The 25275-nt window shown below is 51.5% G+C and overlaps 1 protein-coding gene across 4 annotated transcripts in view; it reads left to right on the forward strand.

The window, feature by feature from the left end:
• Positions 1-788: 788 nt before the first annotated feature.
• Positions 789-25275, forward strand: part of EPHA8 (EPH receptor A8) — a 51636-nt gene continuing 27149 nt past the window's right edge. For 2 of the 4 annotated variants that reach the window (XM_068171786.1, XM_068171787.1), the window contains exons 1-3: positions 793-1192; positions 13596-13660; positions 22709-23372. In XM_068171786.1, the coding sequence (XP_068027887.1) occupies positions 1108-1192; positions 13596-13660; positions 22709-23372 (814 nt within the window). In that variant the 5' untranslated portion in view covers positions 793-1107. Of the gene's footprint in view, positions 1193-13595; positions 13661-22708; positions 23373-25275 lie in introns of all 4 variants that reach the window. The other 2 variants (XM_068171784.1, XM_068171785.1) reach the window with 2 other exon arrangements.

The raw sequence follows: 25275 nt of genomic DNA on the forward strand, positions 1-25275 counted from the left end.
ACAGAAGAGATGCCTATCCTGCCCTGTGTGCCTTGCCCAGGGGTAGTTCCTGGGGCAGGGTAGAGCTGCAGTCACAATGCACTGGCCACAAGTGCATGAAGGAGCAAATAAGTCACTGCACGTGGTGTAGATGGGAGTCAGCGTCCATGGTTACCATGGGCAGGTATTAATGATTGCTCAGCATTTAGATGGGGAAGCAGTAGTGGCTGTAGGGGGTCTGTTGACAGATGTTGAGTGCTTAATGCTGAGGAAGGTACTCACCTGTTTCAGCGATTCTGGTGGCTCCAAGCAAGAGGGAAGCAGAGGCTGTGGGAAGGATGCTTTATGTTTCCTAGGTAGCCCCAGTCCCTTGTCACAGGACACCCTTGCCCAGTGCCCAGCTTTTCTGCCTTGGCACAATGCTGTGTCTTCCCAAACTGCTTTGGAAGGGGTTGACCCTCTGTCAGGTGACCAACGTGGCAGTGAACAGGGCGTTGTGAGCCCTGGCTGTGCTGTCCCCTGCTCCCACTGCCACAGGTCAATTGTGAACAGAGTGTCTCTGCCAGAACGATGTGGCATGGAAAGCATCGGGATGGGGGTGTCCTACCTGCCTCCTTCAGACAAGCAAGGGTAGCAGTTACAAGGTGTTTACCTCTCCTTGCACACCGGTAGGGAGGAGTAACCCCATCCCCTTCACACCTGACCCCGACCGAGTGCAGAGCTCCCCGCAGCGCTGCAAGTTTGTCTCTCGCCGCGGCCAGCGAGAGCAGCGGAGCGGGATGGGGGCACGAGATGCAGTGGGGACTGTTGGAGCTTCCCGAGGGCGGGGGCGTGGGGGAAAGCGGGGAGTGGGAGCCCGAGTCCAGACGCTGGGTCTGGGTACAGCGAGCGCGTGTGGTGCGGAAAGGGGGGTTCGCTGCAGAGCCCACCCAGCCCATTGGCTTGCGAGCGGTGACGGGCAGGCTGCTCCCTCCCTGCTCGCCCGCCTGTGTGGCTGCGAGCAATGTGCGCAAAGTGCCTTTGCATTAGCCGGCGAGTGCCGTAGCTCTGGGCAGAGGTAGCTCGCTCGCAGAGGTGCTGGGACAACCGAGGTGGCCCTGTCCTGCGCCTGGTGGCCCCCGCCGGACCATGGCATGGGCACCGGGGGATCTGACATCCTCGCTCTCCATCGTCATAACCTTGGCTGCTTGCCTCTCGGCCACCACCAGCGAAGGTAGGAACCGGGGTGGCCCTGGAGTGATGGGGCAGTGTTAGGGGCACCCGCGGGATCGCTGTGGCTGTTTCGATGTGTCCACCTGGGCTTAGCCCTGCCGGGCTTTGCTTCTCTGTGCTCCCAGGGGAGTGCAGCTCCAGGTTCCTGCCTGCCTGAGTTTGCTAATCCTGAAGCTTTTGCACCAGAGGCAAAACTTCGGAGCTGGTCAGGAGAACCTGACTCTGCAGCAATGCCGGCAGCTCTGCCTTCCTCCCGTGCCCGGGCTCTGCTGCAGCATGCAGGGGTGGCTGCAGAGAGGACAGGGACACCGGCACCAGCTCAGCCATGGCGATCCCCATCACTGGAGCTGGCAGCAGCGCAGGGCCATGCACGTTGGCCGAGCAGTGTGGACTGTGATGGAGAGAGTGGGTGGGCACAGGAAGGTGTGCAGAGGTTGAGGGGAGCTGGAAAGGGCATTTGGGTGGGAAACTTCTCATGAGAGAAAGGGCTGGAAACTTCTGAAGTAGGAAGCAGGGATGCAGCTGATTCTTCCCGACATCTTGGTCTCAGCCACATCAGGCCTGCTCTCTCCAGCCAGCCACTCTACCCAGCTGCTGGCTGCCCTCATCCCCAGCCCTTGTCCGTGTCCCTACTCCAGTATCTCAGGCCCCCTTTGGTTTCGGCAGTGCTGCTCCTGCTCCTGCCACCCACCCGCTCGCCTGTCTCCCTCTGCGCTGGCAGCGGCGGCACGGCTGCTTCCCGGGTCTGCTGATCTTCATCGCCAGAGATCTGCTGTTCCCGCTCCCGAGCATGTCCTTGGCACCGGCAGCAGCATCCTTCCTCCCTTCTGCTGTGCTTGAGAGCCACGGCCAGCACGGCACAGCCTCTGCATCGAGCCCCGGGGCCGGTGTCCCTGCCCCATGGAGGCGATGGAGCCTCTCCCTTCTCCTGTCCCCGCATCTCTGCCATCCTTCCAGCACATTGAGGCCCAAGGGCTGCCACCCCTGTGCCTCGTGCACTTTGCAGCACCCTGCTGGGTTGGGTCCTTGTGCTTACCTGCCATCGTCCAACACCCACCAGCATTTTCCTCACTTTATTCCAAATTTCCAGCTATTTGCTGGTCCTAACCTTGTTTTCTGCCCAATGCCTACCTCCTGGCCCTCTTCCTGCTCCTTTTCCCATCTGCTTTGCTGCCCACGCAGGGGGATGCATTGGGGTATCACTGCTGGGGTTGGGCTGTGAGGGTGCAGAATGGGGCCCCGGCACCCCGACACTCCCAGCCCTTGCTTGGTCTTTGCTCTGGGATGCAACAGCTGTACTTTGCCACATGTCCCGGGCAGGGAGTGGTGCAGGATGCTGTCTGTGCAGCACCAGGCTCTCAGTGCTGCAGCCCCACAAAGCCAAACAGCCCTGCCTGGACTTGATGCACCCTGGGCATTGACAAGTGAGGCAAGGGCCTCCTTGCTGTACTCTGCGGAGGAGATCACTGGATGCTGAGTTGGGCTTTATGGTGTCTGCATGGACAGCCAGGCCCTGGACTCTCTCCCAGTCTGCCTGTTGCCAGCTGGGAGAGACCTGGCTTTCCCACAAGACTTGTTAGAAAAGAAAGCTATCTTCAATCACAGCCTTGGTCAGGAGGTTGCACAGGGCTGGGGATGTGCTGGGCTCTGGGGCAGACCAAGCAGGCTGGATCTCAGTTAGACCAGACAGGAGGTACTGAATAGCATCAGGAAAAGGCGTGGGAGCCTGCAGAAAGCTAGTGGTGCTCCATCCACCGCCGCAATGATGCTCATGGTCCCACAGATCCTGGGGCTCTGCTGTGCCCTGCCATGGGGCACTCAGTGCCAGCCCGGTCCCCAGCATGAGCAGTGGAACTGGGATGTGGCTGTGGGCTCAGCCAGTTCCCGGTGTCCCAGGTGCTGGGATGGGCTGGGGGCAGCATCCACACTGAGATAGGCTGTGGTGCCAGTCATTGAGCACGGGATGCTCACCCTGGCGTGGGATGGTACTGGGAATGTGGGAGATGCTGCAGAGCAGAGCCCAGCCTTGGTGCATGCCACACTCCAGTTGTGCCAGGCTTGGCTGCCCCATCCCCAGAGCGTGTGGTGACTACGGGCACGGTGTGAGGGTGCAGCCTCGCAGCCCATCACCTCTGCCTGCTCCCACAGCCTCTCAGTGCCCTGCATTTCTGGCCATGCTCCCAAGCAGACCCAGCGCTGGTTTGGGAACTGCAAGGTAGAAAATTACAACCACAAAGCAAATTTTAGACCATGGTGTGCTACACTCTGCATACCTGTATTGGGAGGCAGTTGGTGTATAAAAACATGTATTAACCAAAAAAACAGCTTCAACCCTAGTTTTTTTTTTTCTTTCCAAGAGCTCCCAGTGCCTTTCTCTTTCCTGAAATATTTGTTCCAAGAAGTTTTAAGCTTATATTTTTTATTCCTTTCAGTATTGTGTGCAAATGTTCCCGAGAAATAGGAGGAAAAGAGAATCGCCATTCCATGGGAAATCCCCCATTTCAGCACGGCAGCCATTGCGAAATGCATTGAAAGCCAAAACTCAGATTTTTTTTTAAAGCGGGGTAAAAATTTGTGGGATGTGGTAGATTTTTATTTGGAGCACTGAAAAAAGAATTGTCTGAAATTATTATATTGCTTTAGAGCACGGAGGTAGAAAAGTTATTTTCAATATATATGATATTTCAATATAAGATATTTCAATATAAACTATTTCAATAATATGAAGTATGAGACACTAAAAATATTTACACTATTGCAGACTGAGTTGCATAGGTGAAAATATTAAAGCGGGTATTTTATATTATAGCACAAATTGAAGTTAAATAATAAAATATGAAATATCTTTGTTAAATTGAAAGAAAATCGGATGAACAGAAATTATCACATTTGGAGCTTGAGTGGGGGGTAACAAATTTGTATTTTCTGTCAAAAAATGAGAGTTCAAATGCTGCTCCTGGGGGTCTGCTCCCTCCCAGGTGATGCCCCCAGCTCAGCTCTGCCCTACACCCATGAGACGGGTGACCTTCCTCCCCATCACAACATGGACCCCATGGCCCACGGGTGAGCTTGGAGGGGTCCATGTGAGGACCTGGTGAAGCAAGGGAGGGGGATTTGGGGACATTTCCCCCAGCATTTTGGGGCACATCGGGCTGGCTGAGGCAAACAGCAGGTGATGGGGATGGGGTGATACAGCGGAGGATGCTGAACGAGGAGGGAATGCTCATCTTTTCACATCATACTTGTACCACAGTGATGGGGTTTTGTTCCTCCACCCAACAGGGATGGGGTGCGGGAAAGCACCAGAATCCTTGGGAAAACCCAGCCGCTTGCTGCGCTGCTGAAACGGGGGCCACAGGAAGGGTTCATGGGGGTCTCCCCTGCTAATCTCTCATTGTAATCTCATTAATTGCCCCTCTGCTCAAACAGAAAAAAAGGTAAAAACTAATCTGCATGTTTATTCAATGCTTCTTTCCTACTTCTCTGCAGCAATGCCGAAGTCGGGGCTGCGGGAAAAGCAAGACATTGAAAGGGAGAGGAAATCGCCTTTTCCGTTTTAAAAAGGCTGTGGGGGTGTATGTTCCTCTCTAAGGATAGGAAACAAGAGTGTTTAAGCTTATGGACTTTTGGTGATGGGGGATGGAGAAGCATTGGTTTAAAATAGGAAGCTGGTTCAGGCTACATAGTGAAAAAAAAAAAAAATCTGGGGGTGTTTAATTTTTTGATTGCTCCCAAAATGCTGATACAAAGCAAATATTTGCATAATTTTAGGTAGGCTTACAGGGATATGTTTATGGTGCCATCTTCATTTCCATCCCTCTTATATTAATAGCTTATAAAACTTCTGGAAAATCAACCTCCAAAATTTGCAGAAAAATAGCACACCTGTGCACAAAACACACCTACTTTGGCAGGTTTTTTCATTCTCCTTGAATTCTCATTTCCTAAAATTGCAAGGGGTTGTTTCCAGCGACAATAAATGAGCACCCATTTTGGCGATGGTGGAAATGGATCTGATGAAGCCAAATTTAAGTACAACTGAAAACCTGATGAATTGCTTCGGGGAGGAAAGAATTCCTTATTTTTTCAATTGCTGAAAGGTGGTTAGCAAAATATTTTACTCAAAAAAAAAACCTCAACAAACCAGCAGCGAACCCCAACCCCCAAAGATGCTCAGGAAGGGTGGAAGCTCATCCCGCACATCGCGGCATCAGTGCTAGGTGCCGGCGGCAGGACTTGGGGAGCACTGGCTTTATGGAGCCATCCCGCCACCTCCGCTCTTTGTTCTGGTCGGGTTCTGTGTTTTGCCTGTCCCTGCTGGCCTCACTGGCAGTCTTCGGTGCTGCCTTTATCTCCAGGGGCACATCCATTCATATGATAACTCTATTCACACCCTGACAGTTTTTGATAGTTCATTCTTCTAACCCAGCCTGTTTGCCTGGCCAACACTCAAAATGATTCCCCTGTCACAGAGGCGATTAACCCCTTCAGCCTTACCAGTCCCAAAGGGAGTGGTCGGATAATGCACCGGTATTACCTTCAAAATAAAACAAAACCCCCCGTCCTGCCCATGTCGACGAGCAATACTCGGTATCATAAACAACTGTGCAGAGGATGTAACTCCTTAATGGATAAGATCCAGGCATACCAATAAAGCCTAATGAAGTGTGTTTGGCCCAGGGATAGTGGCCAGAAAAGTATTCACCATTTATCTGAAAACATCAGCAAAGGCAGCGCTGCTTTTAATAATCCCTTCCAAGGGCTCATCAGCCCCAGCCTTTAAAAATCAGGCCCCTCTTTCCCTAATACAAATTTCCCTGGCTTCACCTTCCGGCCATTTGTTCTTGTTAGGCTTTTCCTGCAGGATTAAAGAGCCCATATTTTTCGTCTGTGAAAGTGGTAAACTCAACCCGTGCACCTCACAGCCCTTGTGGGCATGAGCAGTTTGGGCGCTGCAGGTTCCCTTCTGTGATTTTTCTTTACCTCCAGCCCTGGTTATCATGGTTGTGCCTATGGTATCTTCTGCTCTGTGTCCAGTTTCTCATATTTAAAATGCTTATTTAACCACATTAGTGAGGGGCAATAGTGCTGGCTGCAGCTGGATAGATAAATCCATCCCAGCTCTATCCCAGCATCAATGATGCCACAAGTTCCAGGGTTTTTCCTTGAATGAAATGCCTTCTGTGTTATGCACCTTCCATGCAATTATTAAGGACTTCTGTGATATTTAATTACCATTGGTATGAGATATTCAGCCTGTCCCCTCAAAGGCGGTTAGTATTGGTATTTTTGTCTGTGAAAATGTTCAATTTTAGAAAGCTATTTTTAAGAGAGCAAAGGCAAAAGCCTTTAAAAGAAATTATCTCGCTTTAAAAATGTCACTGGGGTACAAACAGCTCAGCACAGTTTAGGGTGGCCAACTGGTGTGAGAGCAAAGATGTCCTCAGAGAAATTAGAGAAAGAACATATGACAGCCTGAAAAACTGCCATGCAAAGGCCCTCCAGATAATCCAGATAAGCGAGCACATTTGTAAAACCCACGTTTCCCCAGTGAGGACTCCAGGGAGGATAACACTCAAAGCTTTATCAGGACTGCAGGGACACAGGGATTGGAGGGAAGGGCAGAATGGCATCCTCAGGGTGCTGCAAGGTTTGCCTTGGCTCTGATACAGGCACAGATCTCCAGTGCCAGGTTTGCCTGAGGCACGGTGGGTGGCATGGGAAGTGGCAGTATGGAATAAGAAATCTTCCAAATCCCAAACAGGCAGGAGATAACTGAGTGGGCATGCAGCTTACATGTGAGGAGTGAGATAGACTGGGAAAAGGACTTGGGACAGTGTTAGCAGCTTACCTGCTTACCTGGCATGAGCTTCAATGTCCAGAAAAATGCAGCAGAGGTTGGAAACCTCAATGACTAAAGCTGAAAATGCATTTGTGTCTATTTTATTATACCCAACAGATGTGAGAAAAGAGAAGAGGGAGTCAGGACTAGTGTGAGGACACTGGGACAAACCCCTCTGGATACAGCTCCACTTTCTTGGAATCTGTGCCATAGATGTGTTGCTGACTGCGAGCAGAAGACATTTATTTTGTGTTAGAAAACTCCTGTGTAATTTTTTAAAGCTGTCACAATATTGCATTACTGGTACCATGAGGTGTTTAGGCTGTCCCTGTACCTGAACTGCAGCTAAGAGGGAAGGTCCCATTTGGGTGCAGGTTCATTACCTGTTCCTCAGGCCTCTGGCTTTGGGGACAGTGGTCAGGGATGCCAGGAGCCACCCACTGGTGGTGTGGGGATTGAATAGATCTGTTCTCACAGGGCTGTAGCCAGATGAGATATCGAGGGGTGGCTGTGCCAGGCATGGGCTCCTCTCTGCTGCTGGACAGGGCTGTGTCATTGTGCCATCCCTCAGGCTGGGGACGTTGTAGTAGAAAAGACACGTACGACTCCCACGTGGCCAAGTCCAGACCTGGGGGCACCAATTGTGCCTCCTCCAGGGCCACAGGCACTCCAGTGCACCTTCCCCAGCCTCATCGCAGTCTTGCTTCTTCCCCTGCTCACATTGGATGTTACCATGGAATTTCTTGAATCCCTGACCTTTCTCACCCCCCATCCCCAGGGCCTTCCCACCTCCTCCTCTGGCTTCTGCCCTGAATTACAACGAACCCAGTCACCCCTAAAGCCTGAAATAGTTCCTTTTCCACTGGCTCTGGGACCAGGGACATGGAAGTGTGGGCTCACCTTCGTTTGGAGCCCTGTCCAGCCCCACACACTCATCCTCGAGCCCTGGGACAGCCCGGGGGTTCTGACATTTCCAGCTTTAGCTTGCACTGGCAATGAGTGCTGCAGTGCCAGGCTGCACACCTGTACTGGGGATGGATGCACACCAGTACACCAGGACTGCACACCTGTACTGGGGATGGGTGCACACCAGTACTGTAACACCCTGCCCACTGGTGGGTAGTGTGCTTAATTTGGGTCTCCTACCCCAGCATTCCCAGTTCTCCCTGTCTGTCCCCCTGCACACAAGCATTGGGAGTCTCAAAGTGAGCAGGATACATGACCATTTTACATCTTTATTTTCTCACCTATAGTTTTGAGAGGGAAGATCTTTATGTTGTTTGGCTTTTGATGTGCTTTTTAATTTTTTTTTTCTGGGAAGAAAAAACCTGCCCTATAATTTCAAGGTTTTTAGCCTTAGAAATACTTTACTCAGGGTGTTTTGTTTTGTTTTCTTTCATTTTTTGCATCATTTCACAACACCTCAGTCCTACCACAGGTAGGTAATGTGCTCTTGCACTGCACATTATCTTACATGATATCATGCAGGGGCTGGAAGGATCAGGTTGATGATTTTATTTTTAAAACGTGAACTGAGGCTTTTTGTTAGCACTGATTGAACAAACAAGCTTTCTTCCTACATCAAAGTATCTCCTGCTCTAGGTACAGTGAAAAGGGGTGACCCTCCGGGCAGTCCTTTTGGGCATTGCCTCTCCTGATGCATTACAAAATGATATAAAATTAAATGCAGAAAGTTCACAGCAACAATCTGGAGGTCTGAGAAGAAATACTGAAATGGGAATTAGGGCACAGCCAAAAAGCAGCACTGCTTTCATTTGAAAATGTTTCTTTTTAGCTTGGTTTTTCTTTTTGGTTTTTTGGTGTTTGTTTTTTTTTTTTTCTTTCTTTTTCCCTTTGGTTTGTTTGGTATTTTTCTTCTCTGTTTTTTTGCCTTTTTTAGTTTTATTTTGTTTTGTTTTGTTTTCCAGCCTGATTCTGGCAATTCCAGAAGTGTGGAAATCCAAAATTCCTGCCAGATTTGATGACATTTCCTAGATCTACCTGCACTGCTTTTCTAAACTCCTCCTCTGGGCAGCCAAGGCCGGTGGGTGTTGAGGGTAGCCCCATCCCCACTGTGTCCTTAGTATGTGCAGCCCTGTGGATGAGCAGCTGCTGGACAAATCCTACCTGGATCTGGCTGCTGGTCTGGCAGAGCAGCAACCCACTGCTGACCTGGATCTGTGGGGAACATCCCTGCACACAGCTCCTGAAAGGGGAGAGCTGACCTGCCCTCCAGGCATGCTGCTCCTCCCTCTGAGTCCTACCCGTTGGCCTCATGTTTTGGGGAATAAATGGCTATTTTTCATTCCTTAAAGATAAATACTGTCCCAGGGATCAGGAGGCTGAGTGTGAAGCTTCCCATCCTGTCCTCTTGCCATGTTCCAAGGCCAGTAAAACATGACTTCGTGTCTCAGCTTTGTCTCCCGATTTGGAAAGGTCACAGCTGCCTATTCAGCCGACCCGTGCATTAAACGGTGGGACACAAATAGCTGACCCACCCTGGCCCCACCTGCCCCTTCAAAGTTCTGCCCCAGATTATGGGAAATGAATGCCACTGGCTCTTGTTCCCCTCCTCTCAGGAAGCCTCTTGCTGTCCCTTTCCCAGACTCTCTTCCCACTGTGGATAACCCTCCCTGTGGCATTCCCCATGAAGAGGGGCTGGGGCTGTGGGGCCGGTGTAGGCTGTGCAGACCTGCTTGGAGTTGTGGAGCTGAGCTTGCTGGTCTTTGGGTAGTGGGGAGCAGCCAAGCTGCGCTGGTAGGAATTTAATTATCGATGCAAAAGGCATTGTTGCATGGGGGGGAGCCTTGCTGTGAATCTTGGGAGGCCTTTGAAGTTGTGATGGAGAGGAACTGAAGCCCAAGGGAACAGGGCTGCTCCCACTGACCCTTCCTCCCCACGCCTGCGCTACAAAGGCCCTGCTTAAAAGGGAGAAGGTGGAGTAATTAGAGGGAGGACCACAGTGGGTTAACAATTAGTGAGGGTGCTCAGAGCCCTCTTTGGTCCCCCATTGTTTTTCCAGAGGCTGGGACTCAGCGCATCCACCAGTGTGTCACCCCCAGGCTTGTTCCACCACCCCACCATGAACGCGGGGTGGGCTGAGGATGCATAAGCTCCCCTAGATACCATGAGCCAATGATGCTTGGATGTGAGTCCCCAGTGTGCTCCTACATCTGTTTGTAGGGATGCAATACATACCTGCAGGAGCTGTGGCCACCAGCAAAAGTGTTGGGAAGGGTATCTAAGCACTCACTCTTTACAGATGACATATAGATATAGATATAGATTATACAGATATAAATACAGATATTAATATAAACATATATTATATAGATGGATATGGATATAGATATAGATATAGATATAGATATAGATATAGATATAGATATAGATAGATATAGATAGATATAGATATGGCAAGAGATATATGGTCCCAAGTAAAACGCACATCCTCTGGATGCTAGTCCCTGTCTCATCTCCCTCACTCATCCCAAGCAGAATTTGGTAGATAGGGTATGGAAATGGATACAGATACAAATCCAAAAATAGAGATATAGGTATAAATACAATATATACATACATCATATACTCATTCTCACACTTTGACTCCTGCCTAGTCTGTATCTATGAGGCTGCAACATCCACTACTCATGCACCATTGCACAATGCAACTTTATGCAGCATGAGGGTCTGCCTTACGTGAGGCTCCCTCTGCACACCCCAGTTGTGCTGGGAAACGACCTGTTCGCTCCTAGGTGCTTACATTTGAACAGGCAATCAGGCTTGACAGCTTTTCCACCAGGGCGAGAATTTCCCCTGACACCTCCTGGTGTTTTGGCTCAATACGCAGAGGCAAGGCCAAGGCACAGAATAGGGAAACGACAAAATGGTGCTAAGGAAAACAAAATGGAGCTCACGGTTTGAGACTGATACGTGCAGACAGTCCATAGCATCAAAGAGAATTGCCCAGCTGTAGGAGAGAGGTCTCCCAAACCAGCACATTTTCTGAAAAAATGTTTGAGCTGAAAGGGGTCCTTTGTGGTGGTCTTGCTCACCCTGTGGCTTCGAAGGCAGGCTCTGAGCATCAGCCCCAGAGAAGCAGCGCAGCCGAGAGCTCACTGCACGGGGCTGAGCAGGCGCTTGTCACATGAGGTGTGACAGGTTCCCTTCGGAGCTGGGCTGTAACCTGGGCTGTAACCAGCTGGGTTTTGGGAGAGTGTTGGTGTCCCCGTATCGGAGCATGTAGCAGTGCTGCTGGATGGACACTGGGATCCACAGGAGCCTGTGCTACCCCATGAGTTAACAGGAGCTCTCGGACACACAATGCCTTTGTGTTTGTGCAGTGCCTGCTGTGTGGGCTTAAAATGCAAGGCTCTATGCACTTGGCTGAAGTGAGGGAATAAAAGAAACTTATCCCTCTTCCTGCAAAGAGGAATCTAACCATGGGTGGGATGCAAGCTGGCATAGGTTGTCTGGGAACCAACGCAACTGAAAAGAGAAGACTCCTTCAGGTCATGACAACATCTCTGTGAAACTGGGTGATGACTACATGGTCAGGGTGGTGGGATGGGGTGTAGCAAGCTGGCTCCAGGTCCCACACACTGTTGGCAGACAAGTAGGGGGTACAGCCCATTATGTGCTCTCAGTATCATTCCTCATAACGCGATGCTCCCGTTGGACCCCAGGTCATGCAGGCTCCTCCTGCTGCTTGCAGAGCAGTGGGAGGCAGCCACATTCATTGCTGAGAATCCCAGCGTGGGAAAGAGGGTGCAGACACCACGGTGCAGGGGACAGAGGGTCTGCGAAAGCTCTCCCCTCCCTGCAACCTGCCTGCTGAGGGTCACCGGGACTGTGGTCCTGCACTGTGAACAGGGAAACTCCCAAGCCTGGGCTCCTGCTGGGTGAATTACCCAGGGAAAATAGGCAGAAAATCTTCAGATTAACAATAACAAATAAAAATGGATTTGAGATCTCCGAGGTAATTACTCTGTGCTGAGGGCAAGGGGCCTCTTTAGCAGTGGGAGCAGCATCGTGCAGGGAGTGGAGGGGCTTGGCCTGCTGTTGGGCCAATGGAACCACACAAGAAACCCTGGAAATTCTTTCAAATTGTTCTGCTAACATTAATAAATGCTTCAAAAGCTCCTAATCTGCTCTGTCAGGAGCATGACGTCCGGGTGTTTCACAGCCAGCTCACGTCTCTGCTCCTCTCTCCTCCCCTCTCCTTCCCTGCCTGGTAATAGTAAATGAAAGTGGCACCCGTTCCCCAGGCTACAGGGACCAGCCTCATGCTGAGCCCAGGCTCTGCCAGGACTGGAGCCACTGTCCTGATATGCCCTGTCCTTGCTGTGACAAGCTGGTCCTGGCAACAAGACCACCATCCCTCCTGACCCCTGGTGCTGCCGAGGGATGCTGTGACAAGGTGCCTCCAGGTCCAGTTTGGTGTTCCTCAAGGGTGAGGAAATGTAGCCAGCAAGGACGAAGCCTCCCAAGGCATTGACCTCAGAGGATAAAAGGGAATGGGGAAAGCTGGAGGCACTGGGGGTCCCTGTGGGAGCCTGGTGCTCCTGGGGGATGTTGAGGCATCAGGGTCCTGGTGCCCACTGCACTCATTCCCAAGAGTCAAGGCACCTTGCTGGCAGACTCCCTCAAGCCTCCATCCCTCTGGATCTGTGCCATGGAGCTGGGGTTTGGGCTCCTTCACCAGGTGCTGAGAAACTCGGGGTTATCTGGCAAGGCAAGACTCTCCTCTGCCTGATGCTGTGGGATCTGGGCATGGAGCTCAGATGGCTCAGAGGCAGCAGTGCCATGGCATCCTGCTTTTCTCTGCCACTGCCACTGCACAGGTTTCCACAGGAAGCTTCTGAGCACACTAGAAGGCATCCTCACCTCTCCCCCCACACAATCTGCTCCCCTTTTCCTGCAGTCTGCCTCTGTCTCCTCTTTAAGCTGGGCTCCTGGTGGTGGCAGGGATTTGGAGGGGTTGGCTTTGATGGACTTCTCCAGTGGGGTGTCAGCCAGGACCGTGGGGAGTCTCTTTATGCTGGAGCTGGGCACTGCAGTGCGCAATTACAGCAGCTGCTGGAGGGCTGACTTCAAACCAGTGATGCTGAGAGGGAGCTGAGCCTAAAGGGCTTCCAGAGAAGTGTCCAGACAAGGAATGATGCTCCAGTTGCATCAGTCTTGGCCCACGGTGGGACTGGTGGACAACCTGATGCTGGGAGTTTGTTTCCACAACCCTTCCTTGCTTTGCATTCCCTCCAACCTGCTGTTTGCAGCTTCCTCTCTTCCAAAAGGTCATGCTGCTCTCAGTGCTGGGGCCAGGAATCAACTCTATTCTGAACCACCAGCTCTGGAGAGCATCACTCGTTGCCATCCCCGAACTCCATACCTGCCTCATATCCAGAAAGACAGTCCCTGAAGAAAGATTGATGGGGAACTGGGGGGGGGTGCATTTTCAAGGAAGTGGCAAGTGAAGAGGGATTCTTTAGGGTGGCTCTGTTCCTCACTCCTTGGGCATGGGGACAAAGCTTTCTAACACAGCTTTTGCTCCTGTGTTTTCCAGTGAACTTGCTAGACACGTCAACAATCCTGGGAGACTGGGGCTGGATGACTTATCCCTCACATGGGGTAAGTATGAAGTGACAGCAGCAGAGGGGGACCCCAGTGGGATGGGTCACCATGGGTCAGCTGTGGGGATGAGTAGGGAATAGACATCTCAGCACCAAGTCAGTGCTGATGAGGCAAACAGACCAGGTCTGTTGGGAAAATGCCAACCTGATAGATTGGCAGAGGGACACAGCTGTTTTGGAAATGCCATTAAACCCTCCATGTCCCCTGGTAGGGACCAGGCTGTCACCAGGTCCTGAACTTTGAAGGGACTCAAGAGCTGGGACATGCTAAGAAGTTTCTCATTCCTCACTGCACTAGGTGAGCATCAGGGGGAACAGCCCCAAATGACCAGGAAGCTCCCAACCACCTGGAATCCAAGGAATTTCTGTGAGAACTGGGCAAGAGGGGCAGGGGAACCTCCCCTGTGGATCGCATCTTACAGGAATGGGAGTGCAAACTCACAGCCCTGTGGCGTGTCCAGAAGGGATGGTGGCATGGTGACCCCCACATGAGCCTGCCATCTCCACTGGCTGGATCCTTTCCCCATGCTCCCTTCAGTTGCATTTCCATACCCAGGTTTTCCTGACACAGTAGCTTTCTGGCAATAGTGAGTTTCAGATGTCAGGGTGACCTGGCTGGAAGGATTTTGCTCATTCATTTAGTGAACAGAAACAATCCCATAAATACCCACAGGACCAACTGCAAGGCACAGTGGGGCTGTCTTGCAGGCACAAAACGCGCAAAATTGGGGTGCCTACCTGGCTGTTGCTGCTGTGTTGATTTTTCATGTCCATTCTTTTTATCCTCTCTCTGAACTAAACGGTCCTAATCTTTTCAATTCCACCTCCCACAGAAATCTTCCCAGGCCTCTAATAATTTTCATTGATCTGTTGCTTGAGACTTTCAGTCCCCGCACTGCTTGAGCAGGAGTGATCAGAACTGTGAATTCATAATAATACCAATGATCAGATTTCTATCAGACTTTATCATATATGTAAATATATTAAATTGTTAACTCAACTCTAATTTTAGCAGTTAGTTGTTGCAATGATGAGTATCCTGGGAATGTAAGAGATTGAGAGGAACAAGGTCAGAGGGGACTGTGGAACTAATGTCATGTGATCTCCTGCATAAAGACGGGCCTTCAGACCTGTTAATTCATTCAGCTCTCAGAGCAGCCCAGCTTTGAGGAAAAAATATCCTTGGCTGCAAAATTGCTGGTGCTGGTAAATCCTCCAGTTCCTGTGGCGATGCTGTTAACGTGCCCCTGTTAAAAACCGATCGCTACAAGGGTTTGCCTGCCTCTGGTCTCCAGCCAGGGGACCTTCTTCTGCCCCTGCCTGGATGAGGCAGATGCTGTCCTCCTCATGGCTGCCCTTGGCTGTCACTGCTGTCCTGTCACTAATCAGCTGTCATCTCATCCCAGCCCTGCTGCCAGATTGTGGCATCCTGGAAGAGCCTGACACACATTCAGGGCTTCCTCTGCTCCCCTGCAAGGGAGAATGTTTCTGAGATTTTTTTTTGAACACTAGTACATCTGAATTATCCATCTTATTGGTGATGTTTATTAAAAATAAATAATAGTATAATGAATAATCTATATAATAAATTAAATAATATATAATAAGTTAAATGAAACAGTAATTTTTTAAAAAAGTAAATAATAAATATAACAAAGAATAAAACAAAATTATAATACTGGATGCCAAAAAGGTAAAAGAAAACCAAAAAGGCTCACAACATTAAGTGCTGTGTAACACCCAATAACAGAGCCACCTCTTGGCCATGCTGCTGAGTCCTACAGGACCTTAGTCAGTTGTGGGGTAACTCCACTGTGCACATACCCTGTGCTTTTGCCCAAATTGTGGCCCTGTTACCAGCAGGATGAAACTGTCTTGAATACCCTCAACTTTGCATATCTTTTTCCAGCTGGATGTTTTAATGGCTCCTCTAAACACTTGTCTGGACCATGGTTCTTCCTCCATGGGCCATTGTGTCACTAATCTGGAAAGCTCATCTCATTCCTTTACCTCCCTGCTGGTCCTTCACCTCCAGGTCCTTTCCGAGTAGGAAATTCGTCTTCGAACCTGTTTGCTGTCACCAGGAGATGCATTAGGGTGCTGGTGTCTCAGGGAAGCTGGGGTAGAATTCTTGCTGTCATTGCCAATGCTTTGGCTCTGAGCAGATGCCTCTCAAGCAGCCCCTACAGTGCAGTTCAGGCTTAGGTGGGGGAAATCTGGTGTGATCCCTGCACTAAGAAAGGAACTCCCTTTGCTGGTCACCATCTGTGCCCAGTGCTTTGGGTGTCCCTGGGGCTGGCCCTGCCCACTGCCCCATGCCGTAGCTTTGGAAGGCCTGGGCTGGCCTTGTATAGAGGCACTGTACTGTGAAGCCAGATTTTCATTGAGGTCGTTTATTTTTGCTGCCATTTCTTTAATTTAGGTACTCTAGCTGAAAGACTGGTGGCAGTTCCCCCACCCCCACTCATCCCTGCTACCTGCCAGCTGTCCTGCCTGGACCACAGTGCAGGATTTCTCCACAGCGTGTCTGCTCCATCCATGGGCAGACACAGACACCATCCTCCTGCCAAGGGAGAGCACTGCTGGCTGCAGTCATGCTCATTTTGCTTTACCCACATCTCCACTCCCCCCAGGGCCACCACATGGGTGACAGGCAGTAGGAGGTGGGTAGCTCTGCCTGGGTCTTTTCATGGCACTAAGCAGCACAGAGCCTTGGTCCCCAGCCTGAAGAGCTTCAGAAGGGGACTTGTGTCTGCTCGTTCACTGCCTAGTGCCCTATGCCTTGCCCTGTGGCACCTGCAGGTCCTGTCACGCCTGGAGGAAAGGCAGCAGCTTCAGAGGCTTCTTCCTCTGACTGGGAGATCCCAGAGCTACCTGCACAGCCAGGGCAAAACTGGACGGGTACCACTTGCAAAGTCCTGATGTTTTCATCACACTTGTGGGCAAGGTGAACTTGCCTCGCTGGAAGGTCACTTCCCTCTCTTTGGGAAGTTTACTTCCCTCTCTCATGGGTTTTCCATGGCCAGCAAGAGCAGAGGAGCAGGAGCTGGGAGCAATGGTCACAGTGAGGGTCAGCAGTGCCGTGGGCCCTGGGGAATGTCAGGCCATCAGGGAGCCATGCCTGGCCTGTTTTGACATTTTCTCTTGACAGACAATTAACTGAAGGGTAATTGGCTGTAATTGCTGCTCAAGGGTTTAATTGCATCCCCCCCCTCACCTCCACCCCAGAGACACGTGCAGGAAGCAGAAGGGTCACTGGGAGCATCCCCGTCCCGCAGGCTGCGGTTCCTCTCAATTATAACTTCAAAAGGCTCCCAGGAGCTTTGCAGCTCGCTCCTTTCCCAGAACAATTCCCTTTGCATTGAAAATTAAACTCTTTTCAGTGTGGTCAACCCCTTCCCTAGCCATGCCTCCTGTATCCCAGTTCTACCCAGCAAAATGCCCCAGTGCCCTTCTCTCCCTTCCCCTTGCTTGGCACGTGACCTGCTGGATCAGAGGGAGCCTGATCGGCCCCTTTGCAAATTGCCTTTCTACTGACTAATTAAAACACTGATGAGATAAGTCAACATATTATTAATAATTATTGTATCGTCTACTTTGATTTACAAAGTCAAACAGGAAATGATTTTGTACAGACACAGGGTATCTAAGGAGTTTGAATGATGCCTTTCAAAAGCTAATTAGAATGGGAGCACCTTGAGTGCTGGAGGAAGGCCCCCCGTGCTGCCCATGACCTCCCTGTCCACGCCCACCAGCATCTTCTGTGGTGGCCCCACAGTTTCCCTCTTGCTGCAGGGGATGGGGTCAGCCCAGAGAGCTACTGGGCATTGCCACCCAGGCAGCTGCCCCAACATCTATCACAGAGTCATGGACTGTCCTGAGCTGGAAGGAGCCACAAGGGTCATCAAGTCCAACTCCTGGCCCTGTACAATCCCAGCAATCCCACCTGGCATGCTCCATGTTGGCTTTGTTGGTGGGAATCAGGAAAGAACTTCAGAGGGGTTTGAAGCTCCCCATCCCTGCCCCTTTGCTCCTCAGAAAGGGATGTATCCTGAGGCCCCTGGGCACAGTTAGCCAAGGGTGCTCATCCTTCATCCTGCAGTACCCAGAGAGAACACTGTCAGAAAGGCACCAGATCTGCTGGAACTCCCAGCTGGAAGCACAGACACAGACACAGCCACATGATGGTCTCCCAGCAGTATTTGGGCATTAAGAATGGGGATTTCAGCCCTGGGACTGAGCCATTTGCAGAGCCATGCCTACACACCAGGGGACATTTTTTGCCTGGGTCTGATCCTGCAGCCAACAGCCAGTTCGTGGCTGGGATGAACATCATCTGTAATGGAGCGGGGTCTCCCTCTGCCCCAAGCCCACTCCATAAAATCCCATTCCCAGTCTGAGCTGTGCTATGTTCTTGCTATTCCACCTCCCTTCAAGGTCATCTCTTCTTCTCAGAGCACCAAGAGATACTGGGACTCTCCCATGTGCCTAGGCCATGTCTCTGCTCTCCCTCACTTTGTTGTCCCTGTTGTATTTCTTGGGTTTCTCTTCCAAGCTGGAGCCTCTAGCTGGATCCAGCAAGTTACAGCTCAAGCTGTGGTGAAATTAATTTTCTTTGGGAAAAAAAAAAAAAGTGTACGAATGGAACACTAGAAAATAAAGATTTAGACTGGTAATTGAGATAAAAGCCCATCTCCTAGTGCTTGTTCAGTAAATCCTGGGTTATTGCTAATTCCCCAGATGCTGGTCACTACCAGTAGTTAATCACCTGCAGTGAAGCTCAGGGTAGTTAACTGCCTGAAAAATCCCTCCTTAGCCACAGCAGTAACTGATTTCATGGGGATTATCTCCATTAAGGCCTCCCATCTAATGATTTATAGCTTCAATAACAGCCTTCTCTTTTTTTCCTCTCCAAGTGACAATGGTGTGAAGAGGTGCCATGGCGTGCTGGGAAGGAAAGTGCTCGATGTCTCAGTGGCCACAAAAGCTTTGCTATGCCAGGCAGACATGGCATCCCTCCTGGAAGCTGCCCCGGGGCTGGGGACACTCATTCCTTTGCACTGTAAGGATGGTGGGAGGCAGAGCTGCTGCCCCAGGGGAACACAGTCTCTCCTCTGCTCCTCCTTCTCCTCTGCTGTGCCACTCAGGCCCTGGGAGACTTATAAGACCTTACTCAGCTGCCCAGATATCTGCTGTTTGCATCTCTTGCCTTTCATAATCTGGCAAATACTTTATAACTGGTGTTGACTTTAATTTAAACTATTAGGCAAACTCCTGAATACAGATGCAATCACATCATCCCCCAGTGTGTGCGCTCACCACGTTAATTATGATGTCCTCATTTCCATCTCGCTGGGGGATCTTATCACACTGGTGGGGCCAAGCTGAGCTTTGGTTCATAAAACCACTTCAGCCCATGAACTGAGAGCCAGCAGTGCATGGTGCCTGCATTCTTGAACCAGTGGTACCCAGTGTCACAGAGGCCCCCTTCTGCCCACAGAGCCTGGAACTGAGGTGAAACAGAAAAACCCCTCCAGTCGTGGGGATTTCTGAAGCAGGTACTTCCATCTCCCTTCTGGCACCTAAAAGGGCCTACAGGAAGGTTGGAGAGGGACTTTTTGCAAGGTTAAGCAGTGATAGAATAAGGGATAATGGCTTTAAGCTGAGGGAGGGTATATTTGGATTGGATATTGGGAAAAAAATTCTTCACTGTGAGGGTGGTCAGGCCCTGGCACAGGCTGCCCAGAGAAGCTGTGGCTGCCCCTGGATCCCTGGCACTGTTCAAGGCCAGGCTGGACAGGACTTGGAGCAGCCTGGGACAGTGGAAGGTGTCCCTGCCCATGGCAGGAGATTGGAACAAGATGGTCACTTCCAATCCAAATAATTTCTTGGATTCTGTGATCCCTGTAACTCCTGGGACCTGGCAGGGCCTATGGGACCTTGGTTGCCCTGTGACACGCTGGGAAGATGAATCTGTGACATCTGAGCCATGAGCTCAGGTAGCCTGCCTGCCCCATTCTTAGAGCACTTTACCTGCAGGCCAAGTGTGGTATTTTGGGCTGGTCTCAGACTGGGATCTCAAGGGACCGTGGGACAGAGCTGACAGTGCAGCTGCTGTGCAAAACAGCAATAAGTTTGAAAGAGTGATGGTGCATATGCAAACTCTCCAAATTTACCCCCGAGGGTGAAGGTGTGGCTGATACCACTGATGCTGCTATTCTGTCAACAGGGAGGATGCTGCCAGCTCTGGGACTGCCACAGGCATGTGGGGACACGGCAGCAGTGAGCTCCATCTCCTCTGCCAGGTTTGGGAGATAAATGAATGTCTGGAGACCAAAACCAACCAGATGAGCTGGAGCCAAAGCATCTTGGCGCATACAATAACCTCATCTTTCCCTTGCCAGACCCTCATAGAGAGCCCTGACCGCACCGGCGATGCCGAGGGGAGATGGCTGTGCATTGTGAGGGACATCCCTGCTCACCCCCACAGCTCTGCCCTCACACTGTGTGTCTGCTCCCGTGCACAGCTCTGCTTCACTTCCCCCGGGAAACTCAGCAGGGAAAAGACAGGAAACAGATGTTGTGTTAATTTGTGCTCAATTACTTTCGACAGCGACTTCCACCCCCTCGGAAGCACCGCAGCAGCCTGAGCACAAGTAGCTGTGGGAGCAGGGAGCTGCTCTGCTCTGCAGCGCTGGCAGGGGCTGGGCCTGCCTGGTGCTGCACACACTCCCAGCACCCCTGTACCCCCTGATCAAGCAGCAGGGCAGTGTCCTGGGTGTCACAGCACCTTTGACAGACTCATCCCTGGGCTTGCGAAGCTGAGGGCTGCTGCCCTCATCCCTTCAGCCAAGTAGACCTGTAGCCTGGCCCCTTTCCATGTTGACCACCTGAGTACTGGAGTGCAGGGCACATTCCCAGTGAAACCAGGACAAAACTGGGCATTTCTAGGAATTCAGAAGACAATTTTTTTTAAATGCATTTTTCTTCCCTGGGAATGGGTTGATTTTGACCCCCTTTGCCAGCATATTCCCCTTAAAATGAGCTTCCATTGTAGTTTGCACCTGGAGCTGCTGCCTTTTCCAGGTTGCTTTAAACTCTTTAGGACAGAGAAGCAGAGTTTTCTCCTAAATGCAGGAGAAAACTGGAGATGTATAAGACTGCAGTGACTGCTCTGATCACCCTCACATGAGCAGAAGGCATGACAACACCTCCCCAGAATTAGCAGGTCAGGGAGGTCAAACAAGGAAGGACATTCCCATCTGAGAGGGGAGAAGGGAGTGGACTGTTTTAAAGGTATCACTGATATCTCTTTTCTGTATCTCTTATACTCTGGAGGTGTGCTGCCCTCTCCTAGCTGTGCCCTGCCCCTGCAGTGCTGGGAGCCACACAGCGAGGCTGGCGGGTCCGTGTCCCAGGCATCCTGTCAGCTCCCACATCACTGGGATGAAGGCTGCAGGCTCACCTTTGAGCTGAGCATCCTTCTCTCAGGACTGCTGTTTTGTGGCTAATGAAACACAAGTCACCACTCGCATAAGAAAACACCGTTTTTGCCCTGTCAGGTTTTATTTTAATGTAATTATAACGCTGCCTAAAATATTTGTTTTCCTGCTCTGTGCAGCATGGCTGGGGATTTACTTGGCTCCCCCAATGCCCACAGACAGTTGGGTACACACAGGCGCCGAGGTAGGGGCCTGCTCCCTGCCAGCTTCCAGGCAGAGCCAGGACCCCAGGAAGGTGATGGAGGGGGATGCTGAGGCTGGAGGGAGAAAGGTGGTGATCATTTGGAAGGCAAAGGAGCAGGAGTGCCAGTGCCTTCCTCAGTTTTTGCAACACTGCATCTGAGGCTGTCCCTTACATCTGGACTTGGGCATGGGGGGGGACTTCAAAGCCTGTTTCTAAGTTTGGGGAAAAGCCAGATGGTTTGAAGTTCTCTTCTGCTTCTCTTTCTCCTCCTCTTCTCTCTTAAGAATTCAGGGGTCCCAGACCCATCCATGGGGGTGTGATTGGAGTACTTGGTTTTAGCAGAAATGTGAGCTAAAGAGGTGGTGAGAAGCCCCCAATGCAGCAAAAGTCTGTGTGTCCTAGTGAGGCATTTGGTGAGAGTGGAGAGGGAGATGCAAGCCAAGATTGAGCCCCCAGAAGTGTCATGTAGCCCCCAACAGCTAAGTTCTACTTGTTCCTCACCTATGGAACTCATATGCAAAATATCACTACTTCTTCTCATTTCCTATCACTTAAACCCACTTAGCATCCCTCCCTTATGTGACGCCCATGTCCCTGTCCCTCTGAACTCACCCAGACCACCCTCCACTGCAATCCTGCTTGCTGCAACCTGCTTTTGCCAGTATCTCCTCCCCAGGTTTGCCCTGCAGCCACAGGTATATGGAATTTTCACCCCTGAGCTGTTAAGCCATGAACGTCCCAGTTCCCAGAGTCTGCCCTGATTCAGCCTCTTAGCTGGGTTGGGCACTATGGGCTCACACTGAGGAGCCACACTGGCACCACCTTGCAGGGAAGAAGAGACCTCTGAGCCCCCATGAGTCCACATTTCTTGCTGACAGTCCTGTGCTCAGTAGATGCTTCCCCTTCATCCTCTGGTATCCACCCTGAAACTCCTTCTCCAGAAGGAAAGCACCCAGTTTAGTTTGTGCATGAGGCAGTAGAGATCCAGGTGAGCACAACTCAGGTGATTCCTGCTGCTGCTGGAAATGACAGGCTGAGCACCAAGAAAAGGGACTCGCAGACATGACTTGGAGGATTTGGAGCCCTCCCAAACACACATTGCCATCTGCTTCTGCCAGGACCTTTAGCTAGTGTTCCTTCCTGCAAGCAGGGCTGCACCTCCCACAGTGCTACAACTGGGTGTCACTGCCCAAATTAGTGCAGCTAATGAGTGCTCCTCATATCCCTTTGCCCTGTGGCAGCAGTGACCTCCCTTCCAGACACAGGAGCAGAGGGTGGGAGATGGTGCACACTCCTGCATGCTCCCTGCTCCCCCAGGGGTTGGGAACACCTGGAATGACCTGTTTTCTCTGTCCCACAGTGGGATTCGATCAATGAAATGGATGAGTTTTTCAGCCCCATCCACACCTACCAGGTCTGTAACGTCATGTCCCCCAATCAGAACAACTGGCTCCGGACCAACTGGGTCCCGCGGGACGGAGCGCGGCGGGTCTATGCAGAGATCAAATTCACGCTGAGGGACTGTAACAGCATGCCAGGTGTGCTGGGCACCTGCAAGGAGACCTTCAACCTCTACTACCTGGAGTCTGACCGGGACCTGGGCACCAGCACCCGGGAGAGCCAGTTCCTGAAGATTGACACAATCGCAGCAGATGAGAGCTTCACCAATGTGGATCTGGGCGTGCGGCGCCTGAAGCTGAACACAGAGGTGCGGGGCGTGGGGCCACTGAGCAAGAGGGGGTTCTACCTGGCCTTCCAGGACATAGGTGCCTGCATTGCCATCGTCTCGGTGCGGGTGTACTACAAGAAGTGCCCGGCTACAGTGAGGAACTTGGCGTCCTTCTCCGAGGCTGTGACTGGGGCAGACTCGTCCTCCTTGGTGGAAGTGCGGGGAGAGTGCGTGAGCCATTCGGAGGAGAGAGACACCCCCAAAATGTACTGCAGTGCCGAGGGAGAGTGGTTGGTGCCCATCGGGAAGTGTGTGTGCAGTGCTGGCTATGAAGAGCAGCGGGATTCCTGCATGGGTGAGTCCCTACTTCTTGCCTGCAGTGCCTGCAAGGGAAGGGGTGGCTGCAAGGGGCTCTTGCCTCTTTGGGGAAGGGCTGAAGACAGACGCCTGCTCACAAAAAATGGGACAGCCAGTCTCTGTGGAGGCCCAGGGCTGTCCATGCCTTTGCTGGCTGGCTTCATGCTTCCAAAATATGGGGCTGGTATGACTGACAAACTCTCTGGCTCTGACAGGTCCTGGTGCACAGGGCAGGGCTTTGGGATGGGGACTGGCTGTCATCAGGACAGGGGCTGCTCTGCTTCCATCTTTCTGTACCATGGATCACTGGCCCAGAGATCCCAGCTCAGTGCCCCCAGCAGCTCTGACTGGTGCTGAGATCTCTGGTGTGCTCCAGCAAGGTACTACTTGGCCTCTCCAAAACACCCACTTCTGGAATGGGTTTAAAAGGGAGAAAAGCCAAAAGGAAAACACTGAGCTTTCATGGAACAAGGTCATTGCCTCCATCCCTCACCTCCCGGGGCTGCTGCAGAGCCCCTCATCTGGGGACGTGGGGAGCCTTCCCAGGGACCCTCAGTGCTGCTGGGCAGCTTCGAGCTGCCAACTGAACAAACTGTGATAAGGAAGTGGGGTGACCAACAGCAGGCACAGGGATGTGTGTATACAGAGCACAGGCTCCCCGGGAGAGCCCTCCACACAGATTTGTTTGCTCTCTGTTTCTTCATGGGATGTGTTGAGGGGGAGCAGCACAAATATGAGTGCGGGGCCTTTGTTTGAGTTTTGTGGTAATGTCAAGTGGAGCATTTGTCTTAGGGAGGCTTGACTCAAGGTTAGGACATCCAACACCAGACTGGAATGGATCCAGGGGCTGCTAGGACCCACACTGGCCCCTGCCGGTCTCCCGTTACAGAGTGGGAAGGATGAGCAGAATAAATGCTTTTATCTGAAACTCCTCCTGTCCATGACAGTTGATTTGAAAGTTGTCCTGGGATAGATCTAATAACTCAGGAAAGGTCTTCCATTGTGTTAAAGAGTGGGTGCAAGATGTATGTGGGGCCAGGCACGTGCTACTGCAGGAGGGGGCACTGGCATGGGCCTCCTGGGTGCCAGCCCCACCACTACAAGGAGCTGCAACTTGGCTCAGACAGACAAAACGGCCCTTCCTACTATTCCCCTCCAGCAGTCCTGTACTGCACACTCTGCCCCAGGACATCCCCACCCCAAAGGCAGGAGGCTGAGCAGGGCTGTGGCATTGGTGCTGGGCTCTTGCCTGCCTCATTTTCATGTGATTCCTTGGATAGGTTTGCTCTCTCTTGGCAGCGAAGCTGTGGCAGAGCCCCTTCTCTGCCCTCCTGCCTATTTTTGGTGGGATTGCTCCTACCACAGCCATGGCACAGGAGAAAGTGTGGTCCAGCATGTGTCCCCAGGTGGCCCCACAGACGGACTCAGACCTAGCAATGCTCTCTGGTAAAATTCTTCAAGCCTTGTGCCATCAGAAACAGGACAGAAATGTCACTGGACTTTCTCTGACCTCAGTGTTGTCTCACCCTCCTGCCTTCCCTGTTCCATTTTTCTGGCTCCAGCACAGTTTGATGACCCGACATAGAGTGAACAGGGGCAGCACCTCCTTTCCGGCATCTCCTTTGATGGGGCAGCAGGACATATATTTACACATGAAGGCACACAGATGCAAATCTCTGATCTTGTGCCTGATTGGGGCAGAGTTCATTTTTCAGGCTGAAAAGTGCCTTTCGGGGATGATTTATAAGCCCGGTGGATCTGTTGGAGTTGGAAATTAGCCGTTTTAATTGTCAGGCGGACAAAAGCAGGATTCCAGTGGCTGTCGCCCCAGCAATTTTTCATTCTCGGTCACAGGGATGAGATGGTATAAATCACTCCTTGTGGCCCTAATAATCTTTCTA

The sequence above is a fragment of the Anomalospiza imberbis genome, chromosome 23 (genome assembly GCF_031753505.1).
Source record: "Anomalospiza imberbis isolate Cuckoo-Finch-1a 21T00152 chromosome 23, ASM3175350v1, whole genome shotgun sequence".
Taxonomy (NCBI): Eukaryota; Metazoa; Chordata; class Aves; order Passeriformes; family Viduidae; genus Anomalospiza; species Anomalospiza imberbis.